At 38.9% G+C, this 16,756-nt stretch overlaps 1 protein-coding gene across 2 annotated transcripts in view; it reads left to right on the plus strand.

Moving 5' to 3' along the window:
* Positions 1–6,942: 6,942 nt before the first annotated feature.
* Positions 6,943–16,756, plus strand: part of sh3pxd2b (SH3 and PX domains 2B) — a 49,781-nt gene continuing 39,967 nt past the window's right edge. For both annotated transcript variants that reach the window (XM_088933067.1, XM_088933068.1), the window contains exon 1: positions 6,943–7,228. In XM_088933067.1, the coding sequence (XP_088789193.1) occupies positions 7,157–7,228 (72 nt within the window). In that variant the 5' untranslated portion in view covers positions 6,943–7,156. The remainder of the gene's footprint in view (positions 7,229–16,756) is intronic.

The raw sequence follows: 16,756 nt of genomic DNA on the forward strand, positions 1-16,756 counted from the left end.
GTAATCACAACGTTTACAAAATAATCGTGAGTGACAAGTTAGTCTACCATTCACCTATCTTGTCATTCAGTCCGGCTGTTTCCTATAGGACGGGAGGAAGCAGGGTAACACATTTGAGGGTAAAGCCTTAAGCAGGCAAGCTGCAATATTGGATTTCCAACCTCGTTGCTATGGCGATAAACTCTTTGATTTTGCTTCTAATAACTGAGATAACAGCAGCTATTCTGAATACTTTTCATCTCGAAGCTGTACATGAAGTGTACATGCTTGCATGCAGTATAGGATCATAGATAATAGATCATAAAATGTACTTAAATACTACAAGTCTTTCAAGTTTAAATTAAAGGTTACATGAATAAAGAAAGGGGGCAAATTGTATTACTGTACATTTCGTAAGAAATCCACTGCATAGAGGTGGCCAAGCAAGGTCAAATATTCCTGTCAAAGTGAAAAGTACTTCAGTACATGTATATCCCCAACAAACTGCAGATCTAACAAGACTGTCACTGTGACTCATTAGCTTCCTAAAATCGATGGAGTAGGATTACACTTTTTAAACACAATTATAAAAAATACAGAGGATGCATAAAGGCACATGTTTTTTATTGTTCATAAGCGTATCGCTTAAATAATTAATTTCGAAATTGAACCTTTTGAGAGTAATGCAACTGTAATGTGTCAGAAGATATGTCGGTATCAGTAAAAGTATTTCAAAATCACCTTATCCCATTAAATGTAGTCAAGCAATTTTAATTACCCCTTCTGTAACGAATTACGTTCAAACGCACGTAGATGTAAACGTACTGTTTAAAACAAATTCAAGTTCATGTTAAGAGCTTTTCAAGTAGCACAGTAACGAGTTTAGTCAACAATAAACGGTTGATGTTTTGTGTTAAATCGGGAGAGGAAACAACGTTACAAATGCAAGGATGTTTATGTTTCCGTTCTTGGGATCAAACAAAAAAACTGTATATCAATAAAACAATTTGAAACTCGAAAGTTTTAAAGAAATCTGAAATAAAGACATGTATTTGTATCTTTATCATGTTTATTATTAATAATAATGTAGGATACCACAGTTAAAATGCTACGTGGACATTTTAACGTTCCTTAATCCTTTCATTGCAGTATTGCGAACACAACACAGACGAGAACTGATTGAAGATGCTGGAAAATAAAACTTTTTCCCGAGCTAAAAAACCTACCATATGACTCACGGAAAGCAAACAAAATATATTGCAAAGAACAATAACAACAGAAAGTAGGTCAGTGTGTCATTTAGCAGTAGGCTAAATCGGCACTGAGCCAGCGCAGCAGCTTGAAGGAAAGGCTGCTCAAACGCTTCACGTGATAACAGCCATGCACGTTTTCTCCGCTTGGAAGTCAAGGACTCTCGGCGGCCTTTGCTGCAGTGCTTTAGTTTTCATTCTTTCCAGCTGCTTTCACGTGACACCAGCGGCATAATACTGCACTGACACGGGAAGCTGTTCTTAATAAACTATAATGTGAGCTGGGATTTCAATCTGCACAAATGCAGTCTCTGGAATATGACAACAATTTTTAAATACCGTATCATTTTAAATGTGGTCACCGTACTGACAGAACCAAGCCAAATACGTTTTTTTATCCACTCTATCAAGGTCAATCACCTACTGTGATTGCTGCAACAGGAGGTGATGTATCAACTGTAAATACATACCCAACTTGCACACAGTACATGGATTCACTACACATTTCAAGATCACCTGAAATGGGTAGTGAATGGGCATCATGCTTGTCCAATATTCTCACTTACTGCATGTCTTGCAGAAAATGCTTTGACATTACATTTGTAAAACGGGAAAAAGACCAATTTTATCAGAGCGGTGAAAATGAAAGCTTTCTCCAATTCCACAGTTTCTCACTTTAGCTCTTATGACTGTGGAGACACCAAGCAAAAACCAAAAGTATCCTTCAACATGGTTCACACATTCCCCCAGCAGTCAATTATCAACTAATCTTTCTAATCTCTTCATTTACGCAATACTGCCTAAATGTATCATCCCTATTTTAATTTCCCCTATCACCTGTCCATCCTCATGTATTACTATTGATAATAATTTATTAATAAACTATATGAATAATACGCTTATATATTATTCAAGATAACTTACATTTGTACCTTTTACTGTATACAGCTGGGTATTTTATTAAAGTAATCTCAAGTGAGGTCAGGATCTAAATCCACAAACATCCAGTTCTGAGGTCAGAGCCCTAAGTCCAGACTGCTGCCTCTAACTTTGTCTTAAGATTTGTCTTATCTACCTACTTATCCACCACTTTCATTGTAAAATAATTGCATTTTTAGCATAAACTTTGATTGTTAAGTCTTGTACGGGTAGTAGCTGTGAAACCTTGCTTCTTCTACTCACCTCTACATGGAGAAAAAGGTACACAGATAATACACACTGTCATCCAATGGAACCTCAGAAATACTACCTCACAATAATTACATATGACACCCATTGCATTTTGTATTTCATTTTAAAAAATCTGTAAATCTTCTTTTTGACCATTACATCCAATTAACATGTCTTTGCATAGCAATGTAGGTGGCCCTCCCATCTGCGTGGAACAGGCTGAAGAGTGACTCATCTGTGAAGAGGACCTGATGCTACTGCTGACGAGTCCATCAAAGCCTCTGTCTGGCCCAAGCCAGTCGGGTGTGACGTCTAGGAGGTGTGAGCAAAGGGCCTCTGACAGGTCTCCTTGCTCTAAGGCCAGCAGCATGGAGCCTTACTGTCCTGTCACTGATGCAGGCATTTTGTCTGCTGGCAGTTTCAGCAGCAGTACGGGTGGCAGATCTGAAATGATCTCTCAGATGGAGCAGTCTGATGTGTCGGTCCTGCTCTGGTGTGGTCACTCAAGGGCAACCAGATCTTGGAAGGTCATCTGTCCTGCTGGTCTGCTGAAACCTCCTCTGCACTATGGAGCAGCTTACTCCATAGTGTCTGGCAACACTGGCACATGACGTGATGTTTCTTTTTTTCATCAGTATAGAATATTGTGGTACTTGATAAAAATGAATCATGATGTTAAAACCACAAAGAATCATCCATCACAACAAGTGAAAAAGTCAGTTTTTGTACAGAGACCACAAGGTAAAATAAGCCAAGCATAATCATACTTTATTGTCCCAAGTGGGCTGAGAAAAGACTAGAGGATGAAGGCAGGAGGACACTGGATGCAGGGGAGGGGAGGCATCCTTGCAACCACGAACAGTGGAGGGAAGCAGATCGACCAGGTGAAGCACAGCCGAGGGCAGCAAGTCAGGCAATGGGAAATCCAGAGGGAGTGACAGGATGCCTGTGCACAGTGGTCCCAGCACGAGAACAGCAAGCACTGACAATCTAGCAACAGGACATGCTGGAGTGAAACCTGTTATATCCCAGGGAGGCAAACTGTTCTTGCCCTCAGATTTGGCTGGGCTTGGGCTGCAGTGGCTCCTTTTTCACCATTTATGCAGGCTTGGCTTCTAAGGACTGTAGCCTCTCCTCCTCCCCTTATTCAGTGTGGGCAAACCATCAGACAGACGTGAGGACCAAAACCCTTTCATATCTGGTGATCTTCCAGCATGTTCAGGCTAACAAACCAGAGACAGGCTAATGGTGAAGGGCATTTATTATTTTTTATAGAATCGAATTGTGGATCTTCTGGGGTAGAAAAAACAAATTCTTGAACACACATTTGTGGAATCTGGTGGAATCTGTGGCTGGGAAGAAGTATCAGGCTTCCAGGGTGCCTTGGAGAACAGGAAAGATTAGTTTCATTTATTACCCCCTGCCTCTCTTGCAGAAACTGTTAAAATTCCAGGAGCATTAATTCTAATTCTGAATATAAGACATTCACTGGGTTACAGTTCACATGCTAGTTTTTTTCACAGGCTTTTCATATCTAGTGTTTGTTACTGAGTGCCAGGAAGTTATGGGATACCAGAATATGGATATATATCCCAAATGGAAATTAAACAATGCATATCCCTTCTGGAGACTGAAACACTTCCTGTAATGGTAGTTAAACGAGGTGGGTGTGTTCTGCAGGGTGCAAAAACTTTGCAATAAGAAAATACTACCACTACATACTGACTGAATACATTGATTATAATTCACAGTAATAAGAAAACATCCAACTAATTCCTCCATTATTATAGTGCATCTGTAGGCATTTTACTGTACAATGCCCAGGTTCAGGTGGAACACAGGCTGCCGCATAGAGAGCTTTGATTTTCTTTCCAACAGTGCTACTGAATTGTTTGCATTAACAGAGAAGGGGTATAGGCTCTTATTCTGAAAAGAAATGCTTTGTGTATAAAATGTTGCCCAATTTAAAATGCCACAGCCAGCCAATGATTGTGATTTACTTCTCTAAATGCCACGTAACATGTAAACACAGTGGTCATCAAGAAATGTTACCTGGATGGGAGACCTCCTGGGAGAGCTAAGGTTGCTGCTGGAAGAGGTGTTAGTGGGGCCAGTAGGGGGTGCTCACCCTGCAGTCTGTGTGGGTCCTAATCCCCCAGTATAGTGATGGGGGCACTATACTGTAAAAAGGCGCCATCCTTTGGATGAGATGTTAGACCAAGGTCCTAACTCTTTTTGGTCATTAAAAAACCCAGGGCATTTCTTGAAAGGAGTAGGGGTGTTACCCCGGCGTCCTGGCCAAATTTCCTATTGGCCCATACCAATCATAGCCTCCTAATAATCCCAATCTATGAATTGGCTTCATCACTCTGTTCTCCTATGCCCTGATAGTTGTTGTGTGGTTTGAGAACTGGAGCACTATGGATGCCGTCACATCATGTGTGGGGCTACACATTGGTGGTGGTGGAGTGGAGTCCCTAGTCCCCATGTAAAGTGCTTTGAGTGGTGTGTCCAGAAAAGCGAAATACAAGTGAAAGGAAGCATTATTATTACAATTATTATATGTTACTGCCTTTTGTAACAATTGACATCTATCCACCATTTTCTTACTACTGTTTCCAATTCAGGAATGTGGGGGAAAAGGAGCCTATCTTGGCAATGGGCACAAGGCAAGATACACCTTGGACAGCACACCAGTCCGTCGTAGGGCACATACAGTACAGACACAAACATGCACACACTCACATCAGGGCCAAATTTCCCAGACACCAATTTACCTAAAGTACCACTATGGTTTTGGACTGTGAAGGAAACCAGAGCACCTGGAGGAAACCCACACAAACACAAAGATAACATCCACTCAGCTAGCATCCCAGGTATGGATTTGAACCCTGGGCGTAACAACTAACAATTGTACAGAAATAAAAAATAAAGATGTTTGTCAAATAGAGTAACAAGTCATTTGAATTTGTATCTATAGGCACACATCTACTGTATATGGGGAACAACCCATATAGATAGAGACACACCCAAAGAAGGCTCCACAGCCAAAATGTTGTGTTTCCTTTCTTCTCTTTTCAGCATGGAATAAACCTTTACCTGTTTCTTTGCAGCCTACACCTGCTGATGCAGCTCCCCACTGGAACTATACATCTATATGTACACATTAATGGGGCCTGGAGCTTAACATTTTTTACTTAAATGTCTGGGAGTTTCTCCATTGATAAAAGAACACTCTTAGTTTGTGCAAAATACAATTATATTGTAGTTTTAGTAATAAATAATAACTACTTGCATCTACTGTATGCAGCACTCTTTATCCAAAATGATCCCAAAGCACTTCACATGGAGGAGGGGCCCTTAGGGATACCCTGGGTGACCTTATGCCCCAGCAATCCCTCTACACAGAAAATCAGGTAACGTAGTGAGATATTGCTTCACCGATTGAATTAAGGGGAAACCTCAGGAAGGCCAGAGTGAAATTTAGCCGGACACTGGGCTTGGGCTTAACATTGCTTTGAAAAATGTCATAAGATCTTTAATGACCAAAGAATAGGGATCTCAATTTAAAGTCTCCATACTGGGGCATTGGCTTTAGACATTTTTTTCTCCAGAGGAATGAGGGCACCTATTACCAACACCGCTTGCTTCAGCAACCTGAGGTCTTACATTCTAGTGTTGACCAGGCAAAGCCATAGTTAACTTTTGATTTCTGGCAAGGTCAGGGTGCAAGGTCGAATTAACCTTAAAATGTGTAACCTTGTGTAAGGTGTAACCTTAGATTTACTGTATATAACAATCCTTTTTACAGGTTGTACGGTTCCATTATTAGGCTGGATAATATATTACGGTGGCATTTTTCAGCCAGCAGGAGGAGCCCATAAATGCAATGCTCCAGAGACCCAAAAGCAAGAGTCGACTTCTTGTTAATCATTCTTTATTGAATAAACATTGTGTAAGAGAAGACAAATAAAAATGTTAGTTTCTAGTTTAGTTATCCCAAATACAAAAATACAAGAACATACATGGTGTTAGTTTTATGAAAAGAAATATAGGGCTAAAAGAAAAGAGTAATCGTTAGACTCGGTTCATAACCTGAAATTTAGCAGATATGCTTTTGTCTTCTGCTGTTCTCTACTTCACAATAGTAATGCTATTCTTACATGATGAATAGCATTACTATACTACTAATGCTGTATTAAAGTTTGAATTTCTAAATGACAATTTTCAGAAACAAATAGCATTTAGGGCGTATGATGACGAAAATTAAAAAAAACCAAGCAAAACAGAGGTTCAACTGACGAATTACAAGCGTTGGCATAGTCACGTAAGCAGTATTTCCAAATAAAACATAGAGAAGAATAATCAGTCACGGTGCTTTGTACTTTTGAAAGAGAACGGCTGATGCAAAACGTCCCCTTTAAGGACTGCAGGGTTTGTCATAGAAGCCATGCTGTAATATAATTGCAGTCGGTGAGCTGGGATAGGCTGGGAGTTTGGGCTGAAGGCAGGCCGATGTGAAGGCAGCGAGACCTTGCAAGAAAGAGTGAAAAACGAAGGAACCTAGTATATGTGTACTGTGGTACATGACTGCATTTAAAATAAAGCTTAGATTAAGACGTTCCTGAGGCTCCTGACGAGGATCAGACTCACGCACATGATAAAGTTTGGATGTTGATATTCGGGAAATCGGGTGTGATCTTTGCAAAATCGGGACTGCTGTTGTCTTGAGTGAACTTCTGACGGATTACACCATCATGCCCAGACGGACCATAGAAGAAGTAACTGTGCAGGATGTGCAGAAGAGGAGAAACCCCAATAAGCATTATGTACGTAAGAGAAACTGTCTTGTTTAACGCATTAGGTAACTTTTTCTTCTCTTCGTGTTTTATTTTTGTATTTATTGTACATTGGAATCAGATGTACAAAATTGCATTACACCCTTTAAATCCGCAAACATATATACGAAGGATTTTAGCTGGTTAGCTGTATGGGCAACGATTCAAGTTAGGTGAACTCTTTCCATACAAATGTTAATGCGAATATGATGAGATTAAGATAAGCAAAATCGAGCGATTTAGTCTGTGTAATTTAAGTAACCCTTTTTAGTTTGCGTCTGACAACGAGGTGTTGAACCTCGAAAAATGTGATCACGCGATAGTTGTTCAAACAGTAAATGATTAAGTCGCTATTCGTGATAAAATGCTTAGTGTTTAAAATGCAAAAAGAAGTACTTTACTTACTACCTGTTTATCCGAGATATTTATCTGATCCATCACAACACTGGGAAGCCTCGCCTGTGTTAACTGGAGCATGCAAAAATCATGGAGTTTTATAAGGAAAAAAGTTTCTCAACCCACATGTACCGATTTGTAGATTTCCTTTTGTGCGGATGTAAATGCATTAATGTAATACTTTCTTGAAGGGAATTTGGGTACAGTATTTTAATGGGGAAATGTTAAAATAGTACTACCAGTTCGACTAAAATAGGTTATATACTTCAGATAGCTGTCTGCTTTCTTGTTGGTTCGCCTGGTATGTTATTCCAGTCTGACTTGTACCAACGTTGGAGAATCTGCACTTTTGATGACTGTGCTTTGGGGTTCAGAAAAGAAAAACTTTGTTGGAAAGAAGGATTAAAGAAGTCGTGAACAAAATCTTGATATAATGCCAGTTCTGAATTTAAAACTATTGTCTGTCGAGACTGTTGCTCTGCGGTTTTGGTTTATTGGTGTCTTTTGAACAATCGATAACCCGAAAATTGAAAGAGACTGTATTCGGTTAAGTTATCGGATGTTTTAATCAGCTCGGCAACCATGAAGAAAAGGCTCAAAATGTCTTGATAATATTAAGTGCGATTGTGTTCTTAGCTAACGAGCTGTATTGACAAAAGCTGTCGTTAGTACTTGATATGGAGACCTTTACATCGTTTTGCGAAAACGGAATTCGACTTTTAAAATCAAAGTGCATATTACAATTTAAATTTCATTCTTGTTGTAAAAATCTTTGGTATTATAACACAATACCCGAATCCCTCCCATAGAGTCAAATCATATGTTAATGCTGAAGACCTCCTCCGCCCCACTCCCTCACAAACCTCCCAGAATAATGAAAACCATTACTCCATTGAATAAACCCATGCTGTAATTGGTTAACTGTTTCTTTTGTCTCCTGGGAGGTATGTGATGTCTTTTTTTCCTTTCGAACATAGTGTGCGATGGAAAGTCAAATAACGTGTCGCTGAAAGAGCAGGGTTATACCAGGACACACCCAGTTTACATTCATCCACACTGGAAATGCAGATATTATCACCTTCCTTGTTATTGCCTCTTGGTTATTAAGAAGCAGCATGCCAGCCGCCTGTGGTGGAGGGCTGGGATTCTTAAATGTCAACGCATGGGCTTCTATACATGAGAAAGGATGCTGACATTTGTATGAAGAGAATGCTGTAGAAGGCTGTTTAGTCCCATCAGACGGCCTGTTAGAAAAATGACCATTGTCTTTCTCTTTAAACAGCTCTTATCTAAAGTGAGCTGTTTCTGGTTCAGTGTTTCCTCACCTGCGAACGCTTTTTTTCTTGACAGTTTGTTTTCACAGTAACCCTTCTTAAAGGTCCAGGGTCAGACAGGCCATTCTGCTCTTTTCTGTTGTACCTCTTTTTTTCTGCTCTCTTCAATCATATTATTTTGTTTTTTCCCCTCCCCTCTGGACTGTTAGTAGCATGTAACACTCTTAGGACTGAATAAACATCCAGTAATCATAGCTGGTGATGTGGAGGTGGTTTTGCAAAACTAAATCTCATTTCCATAAATTGAAACCATTCAGCTTCTCACACACAATTCTTTTCCTGTCACAAGAAAGGTATCCCATCAAATTAGCATTTCCTTGCCTGTTTAAATGTTACTAATTCATATTAATCAAATTGTAAAATAGGCAGGAAGGTGTCTGAATATATATTTTGTTAAGAGCTACTTGGCTAAATCTGTCAGCAGAGTACTTCAAATAGAATTTTATTAAAGTACAGTTTACCTTATGACAAATACCAGAACTTTATGTAGTGACTTTAAAATGTGCTATATTGCAAAGAACCCAGTGGTTGCCAAACAGGGGACAGAGAGGTTTTGTCATATATCTTAACTATCAGGATTTAAGTACTTTAAATAGGTTTAGCTGGAGCTCCTAACTCACATTAGGATTTTATGCTATGATTCTAAAACAACTTAAATCAAGATCAGGTTTAATTTTATAATGGAGCAATTTGGTGCAAGAGCTTTGTTTAGTTTTATTTTGCTTTTATGCTTAGCTCTTTTAGAGGTTTTACAGTGTTCATTAAAATATATTATAATATTCTTGGTCCAAGTTTTATCATTACTCTCTGGATGGAAAAGGTAGTCCCATGTGGCATTTTTCAAGTGGCACACAGACAAGCAGTCAGTTTTATTTCTGCAGCACTTTATTGTTGCAAAACAGTAAATAGTGTGCCTTAATTATGGCTATTATGAGTGTGTTTTCAGAGAGAGCTGTTATTTAGGCATTTCTCATGGAGCCCAGGCTTTTGCTGCCTTAGGGCAATCACTGTCTTGTAATGTGAGCTCTTCAGCGGGAGAGAGATTTGAATTCTGTACTGTTAAAAAAGTGAGATAGAGGCTACAAGATTTGGATGTACTATAGATCTGAGTTTATATATAATAATGCAATTGTACGAGTGCCTTTTCAACAAAAAAAGGCACGTAAGGCTGACTTTGTGAAACCAAGAATAAAGACAGGCCTTTAAGAGCATTTTTAAAATCTCAGCATTTGCAGAGTCTTTAATACATTTGGCCAATGAGTTCCACAGACATGGTGCTGCACACAAGAGGGCTCTATTGGCCACTCTGTGGAGCCTGCTCTTTACAATGTAAGAAGGCCTGAATCAACAGATCTTAGATTAAGGTCTGGAATATACTCATGGAAACGCCTTAAAACAATCTGTAGTTAGACCATTCAGTGTCTTATACTTGAGCAAGAGAACCTTTGAAGTCCTCTCTAAATTGTATTGGGAGTCAGCATAATTTTCAGACTTCAGGAGTTATGTGCCAATGCAGAGTACTTTTAGTTAGCACATGGGTCACAGAAATGTGACCCATGTGCTAACTAAATATATATTCTACATATTCACTATTGTAGACGATAGCCCTGTAAGTAAAGCTCTGCAGGAGACTAATCATGATTAAATAAAAACATGTAATACTTCAACATCAGATAGACAGAGTAAGAGTCTGAACCAAGCAGTACTCTACAGGTGGATGAAAGATCACCCTGTAATGTTCCCAACATGTGCTACAATTGATAGTTAACAGCAAAGTTTGCAACATCCATCAAATGTTTAATTTCAGTATTGTCAACAAAAACACTGAAGTCACCAGCTTTATGAAGCTGATGTTGGGAGTCTATGAGCATAATCTTTATCTTGTCACAGTTTATTTTAAGAAAGTTCTGATAGTGTATATACATATTTAATGTGACACAGACACTAGTCAAGTGCACAACCTGCAGCAGTAATATGTGATTTTATCTGCAGATAAATCTGAGTGTTCTCGGTATAGCAGTGAAGTCTGTGATTGTGAGTGAGCTGACTAGAAGGCAATGTGTAAATACTAAAAAGTAAAGATCTCAGCACAAAACCCTGTGGGACAGCATCAGATTTCAGAAAGGCCCCTTTTAGCCAAATAGAAGCCAAACCAACAAAGGGCAGAACCAGTTATCTTTAGAAAAATTTCTGTTGGAGTCCAGTAGGATGCTGTGACTGACATTATCAAAAGCTGCATTTAAATAGAGAAAGAGAAGAACAGTAAATGTCCTGGAGCCACACAAAATCACAAAACCATCACAAAATCCTTAAATACCTTAAGAAAGTCCCAGTGTTGTGTCTTCGTCTAAATCCTAGACGAAATTTTCAAAGAGCTCATCAGATGTAATATGAGATTGTAATAAAGTACTGTAGCTAGCATCCATTCTAAGATTTTTGGTTATTAATTTACTGGGCAACCTTGAACGCCACTGGTGGCTGTTCTGACTGGGACAGAAGGAATGTCTAAGACGAAGTGCTTCCCTTTTCTGCCTTTTTAAAATTAGCCTAAGCAGAATTAGTTTTTGTTCTGTTTTAATTTCCCAAAAAGGAATACAAATGTTTTAAAGCACAGTATTCTGTGTTTCTCTGCAAGAAACACAGAGAACTGATAATAGAAAAAAAATGTTATGTGGAGTATGTGTTGGATAAACTTCTTAGTGTCTTTGCCAAAACAGAATTTGGATTAAGTCATGGATCGTTTTCTTCCCCTTCTTCTTGCAAACAAAATATAGAAAACGATATACAGTACATATATGCTACTAAATTGCTAAATTTAAACTCTCATAATTCTTCAGTGAATAATGTTATAACCTAGACAGTAATACATAGTTTGGAAGAGGGCAATCTATGTACATTCGTCTGCTGCTGTCAGAGTTTTAATATGTGTTTCTGAAATTTTTTCATTGGTCCCTTGACTTCACTTAAGTGAATCTGTGACTTTGCCAGTAGTGGGGCTTACGCCCAATGTTTTTGTCTGCTTACTGAGCATAATATCAACGACCCAGAAAGAAACTGCACTGCACACAGCTTTTTGCAGCTGTCAGCCAGTTTCGTTTAGCTCTGGGAATGTTACCATTCATCAGCCGTTGACGTCAGGGAGGAGCTCTTGTAGTGTAGCTTTCTTCTAGCACTATTTTCCTTCCCGTTGAGTATCTCATGCTAGGGATAGCCTCTAATTTAGGACAGTACAGTATATAGGACTCGGGATGAGCTGTAGTTCTGTGTAGTCTCCCTTTGCAGCCCTGCCCTCTTGTTTCAGACTGGGGAGTACACAATTGGGCCCCCTGCCAACATAAGCACTCAGCCAGACACAATCATTGTGTAGTTTCCGACTGCCCCCCCCCCCCCCCCCAGCTCCCTTTTCTCCTTTAAGAAAGTGTTTGTTGTGCTGACCATTATTTTCAAACAAGAGCCCTGAGCACTTTTTATACTGTATGAATGCAGTGTCCCTTGCTGGTGGTGCCAAGAAGTAAAAATTCAAACGTGTAAATGTGGCCACTTTTTTGTTTTGCCATTTGCAACTGTAAACAAGTACTGTTCCCATCGGCATGGTTATAGTAGTACTGCATGTTTCAAACCACTCAAACAATGAGTTAGACTGGATCGCTCTACTATTTTTTAATTGTACAATACCTTTTCATTTTTTGTAGGTTTCAAAATAAATCTCTAAATTGACAGCATAACAATGAAGATCAATATGGATTTGATCAGGGCACTGAAATGTGGATATAAAAAGGACACATGCTAATTATGTCTACTTTGCTCTCACTCTGTGATTGTAGACTTGGGAATCCCAAACTGATATCCCCATGCCTCTCCAGATTGCATCACTTCTTGGAGTTTGTGTTGAAAGTCCCATGAAATCTATTGATTCAGAAAAAAAAACACATTGCAGTTGTGTTTCACAGAACAACTAACAGCCGCCTCTTTGCAGCAGAGGGGTCACATTTTCCATGGGCTGAATTTAGGAAATGTTAAAGGGCAGGTTGAATGTAGTCCTTAATAAAAGTGTTTTATAGCAAATGATTATTGCAGCAGCGTTTTGACCCTGAAGCATGATGTACACAGATCTTAGACTTAACAAGCTAAACAAGGCCTGGCTGGGTTAATACTGCGATGGGAGACTTCCTGAGAAAACTAGGTTGCACCCTTCCCTTTGGACCAGAATTTCCAAAATGAGTGCTCCCATATGGTGACCAGGGATACTGTGCTGAGGTTCCATCCTTCACATGAGACTTTATACTGAGGTCCTGACTTCGTTGTTATTAAATATCCCGTGGCAGTGTATGTGGTAGGAGTATTAACTCTTGGTTGCTTTGAATTCCAGAAGATATCCAGAAGAAGTGAGTCTTGTACTCTTTGTGAATCAGTTTGAGATATTTTAGGATTAAAAGAACAATGCCATGCATATAAGTTTTGTTCTCAGTTAAACCATTGTTTTATGTTAGCCTTTTTGATTTTGTTTGGACCTGTAATGGGAATAAAGTGCTGTAAGTGCTGTAATGGGAATAAAACCACACCAATTTGCATCTGTGTGACAAAGGTTACACATTGGCTTAAGCTATTGAATGTGTCACTGTGTCATTTATAGCTCTTAAAGTGATGGTGATGTCCTTTGTGATGGGTTTCTCGCAAATGTTCGTCATGTTTGGTAATGCCATAGAAACCCACAAGGAAATGACAACACTGAGATTGCCTCAGGCCACGGATGGTCAAAATTCCCCTGTTGAAAGGAAAAAGAGATAAACCTCAGAGAAAGGAACTGAGCTGTACCACATGTACTTCCAGTCATTACCAAAGGATGTGTGGTGAATGGACTGTGCTCAAGCCCTGCAGTGCACAGTCGTATTTCCTTTCTTTTTTAACAGAAAAATTTCCTTCTGTGGGCAAAACGACATTGACAAAATAAAAATAGATGCATCCTGAAAACTGAACTGATAGGAAATAGGATTAAGCAGTATGTTAGTACTTTAGTAGTATTAAAGTCTCTTGAAGAACTTTTTTACTGTTCAGGTAATCCAAAAAATGTAATTACAGAAATGTAATTTTGTGATACATGAAAAAACCCAATCAATTTGAAAATTACTATGGGTAGTATCTGTGAGACAAAATAATTTTTTCTGGTCCATTCACATGTGATTGTATGTTCTATGCACAGTCTCTTTTAGAAGAGATATTTGCTTTGTGATCATAACTTTTTACATTTTATTTTTAGACAGGTTCATTATGTATCAGAGTGAAATGAAAGCTGCTAAAGCTGTTTTGAGAAACCACAAAAGCAGGTTTGCTTTCAATTACACAGAACTAAAGGGAGTCAGAAAGTGTTTTTCATCCAGTCATGGAGACAAAGGCCTTGATGCGTTACAGTTGCAAAGATAATGCAGTGTTCCTGATTGGTTTATAATTGCCGTCTTTGCCTAAAAGGTTGGGATATTTTAAGAATGCTTTTTTATAGGAAAAAGAATGCAAACCCAGGAAATTTCACTGGGAAATTGCAGCCACAAAAAGCACTCAACTCTTTAGAATAACACCGTCTGCCTCAATTCTTTTCATACTTGCCCTCACCCTTTAAGGACTATTTTGTAGTATTTGTGATGTCTTTGACATTGGCATGACAAAGTTTTAGGATATGAGGGAGGTTTAACTTGCTGTGGGCTTTCCTGTTGTATATATCTCAGATGCTGTTCATTCCTTTATGTTGTACCATGGTGCACTACTTTGCTTCTTCCACAATGGATGATTGGATTGTTTCGACTATTGCCACAAGCAGTCTGTTTTCTTCTCTTTTTGACTTTTTAAAATCACTCTTTGCCCACTTTCCTTTATACAGATAGTGGCCATAAAATGGAAACACCTGGGTAAATGAGACACCCAAGTATGTTGAAAACAAGGGCTTCTACACAAGTGTGACTCATGCGTTCATAAAGCAAATAACATCCCAGGATGCTTAGAATGATGTATCAAAACAAAAAAGGCTGAACAACCCAGGTTGCTTATAATTCTGGTTAGTATGGCTACAAGAAACACCTCAGTGACTTTGAAAGAGTGGAGATTGTTTGGGTACATTTTATATGAGCCTCAGTGACAAAAACAGCTCAACTTCTTGATGTTTCACAAGCAGCGGTGTCTTAAGGTGAGGTCATGATGGAACTCGAAGGAAAGCCATTGACCACAAGCGGTAACAGTGGACAGAAGCACATACTCTAGGATCATGATATTCCTGCATTGATTCACAGTGCAAGCAGGCAAGCAAATGCAGATCAAGTGACTGCACATCTCACCTGGCAGTGGAAATGGGTTAACCTGGTGGTACAAAGAGGATTACCAGAAGTGGTGATGGTCAGATGATTCAGCCTTCACCATGTTCTTGACAAATTGACAAGTGCATGTGTGGTGTTAACCTAAAGCACCCTGAGTGCTTGGTTTCAACATTGAAGGACTCTGATGGTTCTGTAATGTTGTAGGGAGTATTTTCCTGGTATGGTTTGGGTGTTCTCATTTTATTAGAAGGCATTGTCAGTGCTAATTGCTACTTAATAGCAATGAGTGATCATCTTCACTTCACGTTGCAGCATTTATTTCCTCTTGGGAGGGGTGTCTTCCAGGATGACAGTGCCCCCATCCACAGAGAAAATGTGGCCGTCCAGTGGTTTAATGACTATGACGCGTATGTCACAACCTCCTCAGTCAGCTGATCTGAATCCCATTAAGAATTTATTGGATATTTTAGAACAGTGCCTGAGTATGAAGGTATGGTGAGAAAGTGTATTCCACCTCTGTCAGTCAAATGTCAAGTTGATTGACTTTCTTGTGTCTGAATGGCATCACATCCCTTCTGCAAAATTACAGATGCGGGTTGATACTATTCCACAGAATGTAGACAAGTGACTTTACATTGATGTCTCTCCATGTTTTGTCCACCATACGAATGTGGGACAGAGAATATTATATCACTATACTGTTGAATGGTGAATATTGCTCCCTAACCTTACTGATGCACTCAGGGTGAGCCCATTACCTACCTACATGTGTTTTGAGAGTTTTTGCTGTACATGGCCAATTTGCTTTCAGATGGATTGGTGTGATTACAGTGTACTGCAGATCTGCTCCTTCTCAGTGACCTTTTTCAATCTACTATCAATATTCAGACACACTCTGTTCAAAGCTGGTCTAACTGTAACCAAAATATCTATTTTATAAGATTCGATGGAGCCTGAGATACCTTTGGATTGTATTTTGAGATTTGTTTGTTGGAATTATTCTTTTGGAATTATTGTATTTTTTAGTCTATGAGCTCTTTTGTTCTGTATGTGTTGTGCATGTTGGGTTTTTTTTCGATGAACTGAAACAGTTTTGTAAGGAGGAATGGTTTAAAATTCCTCCTAACCATTGTGCAAGTCTCATTAGCAGCTACAGGAAACATTTAGTGGAGGTTATTGCTGCTAAAGGAGGTTCTACCAGTTAAGCATATTGTGTTTGTCTATTATTGTGACTTAGTTCAAGATCAGACCACATTTTTATTAGTAATTAATGCAGAAATCCAGGTAATTACAAAGGGTTCACAAACGTTTTCTTGCAACTGTATACTCCATTATTGTTACTCATTCTACTATGAAGCTCTATGTATTTGAGTTTATTCTTTTCTCTCTTCTGTTGTAATAATAATAAAAGTAATTTTTTATCTGAAAATCTTTATTTGAAAATTTTCAGTTTAAATTCTCTATAGTGTTAAGAGACTCTTTGACAC

The sequence above is a fragment of the Atractosteus spatula genome, chromosome 14 (assembly GCF_055471065.1).
Source record: "Atractosteus spatula isolate fAtrSpa1 chromosome 14, fAtrSpa1.hap1, whole genome shotgun sequence".
Taxonomy (NCBI): Eukaryota; Metazoa; Chordata; class Actinopteri; order Semionotiformes; family Lepisosteidae; genus Atractosteus; species Atractosteus spatula.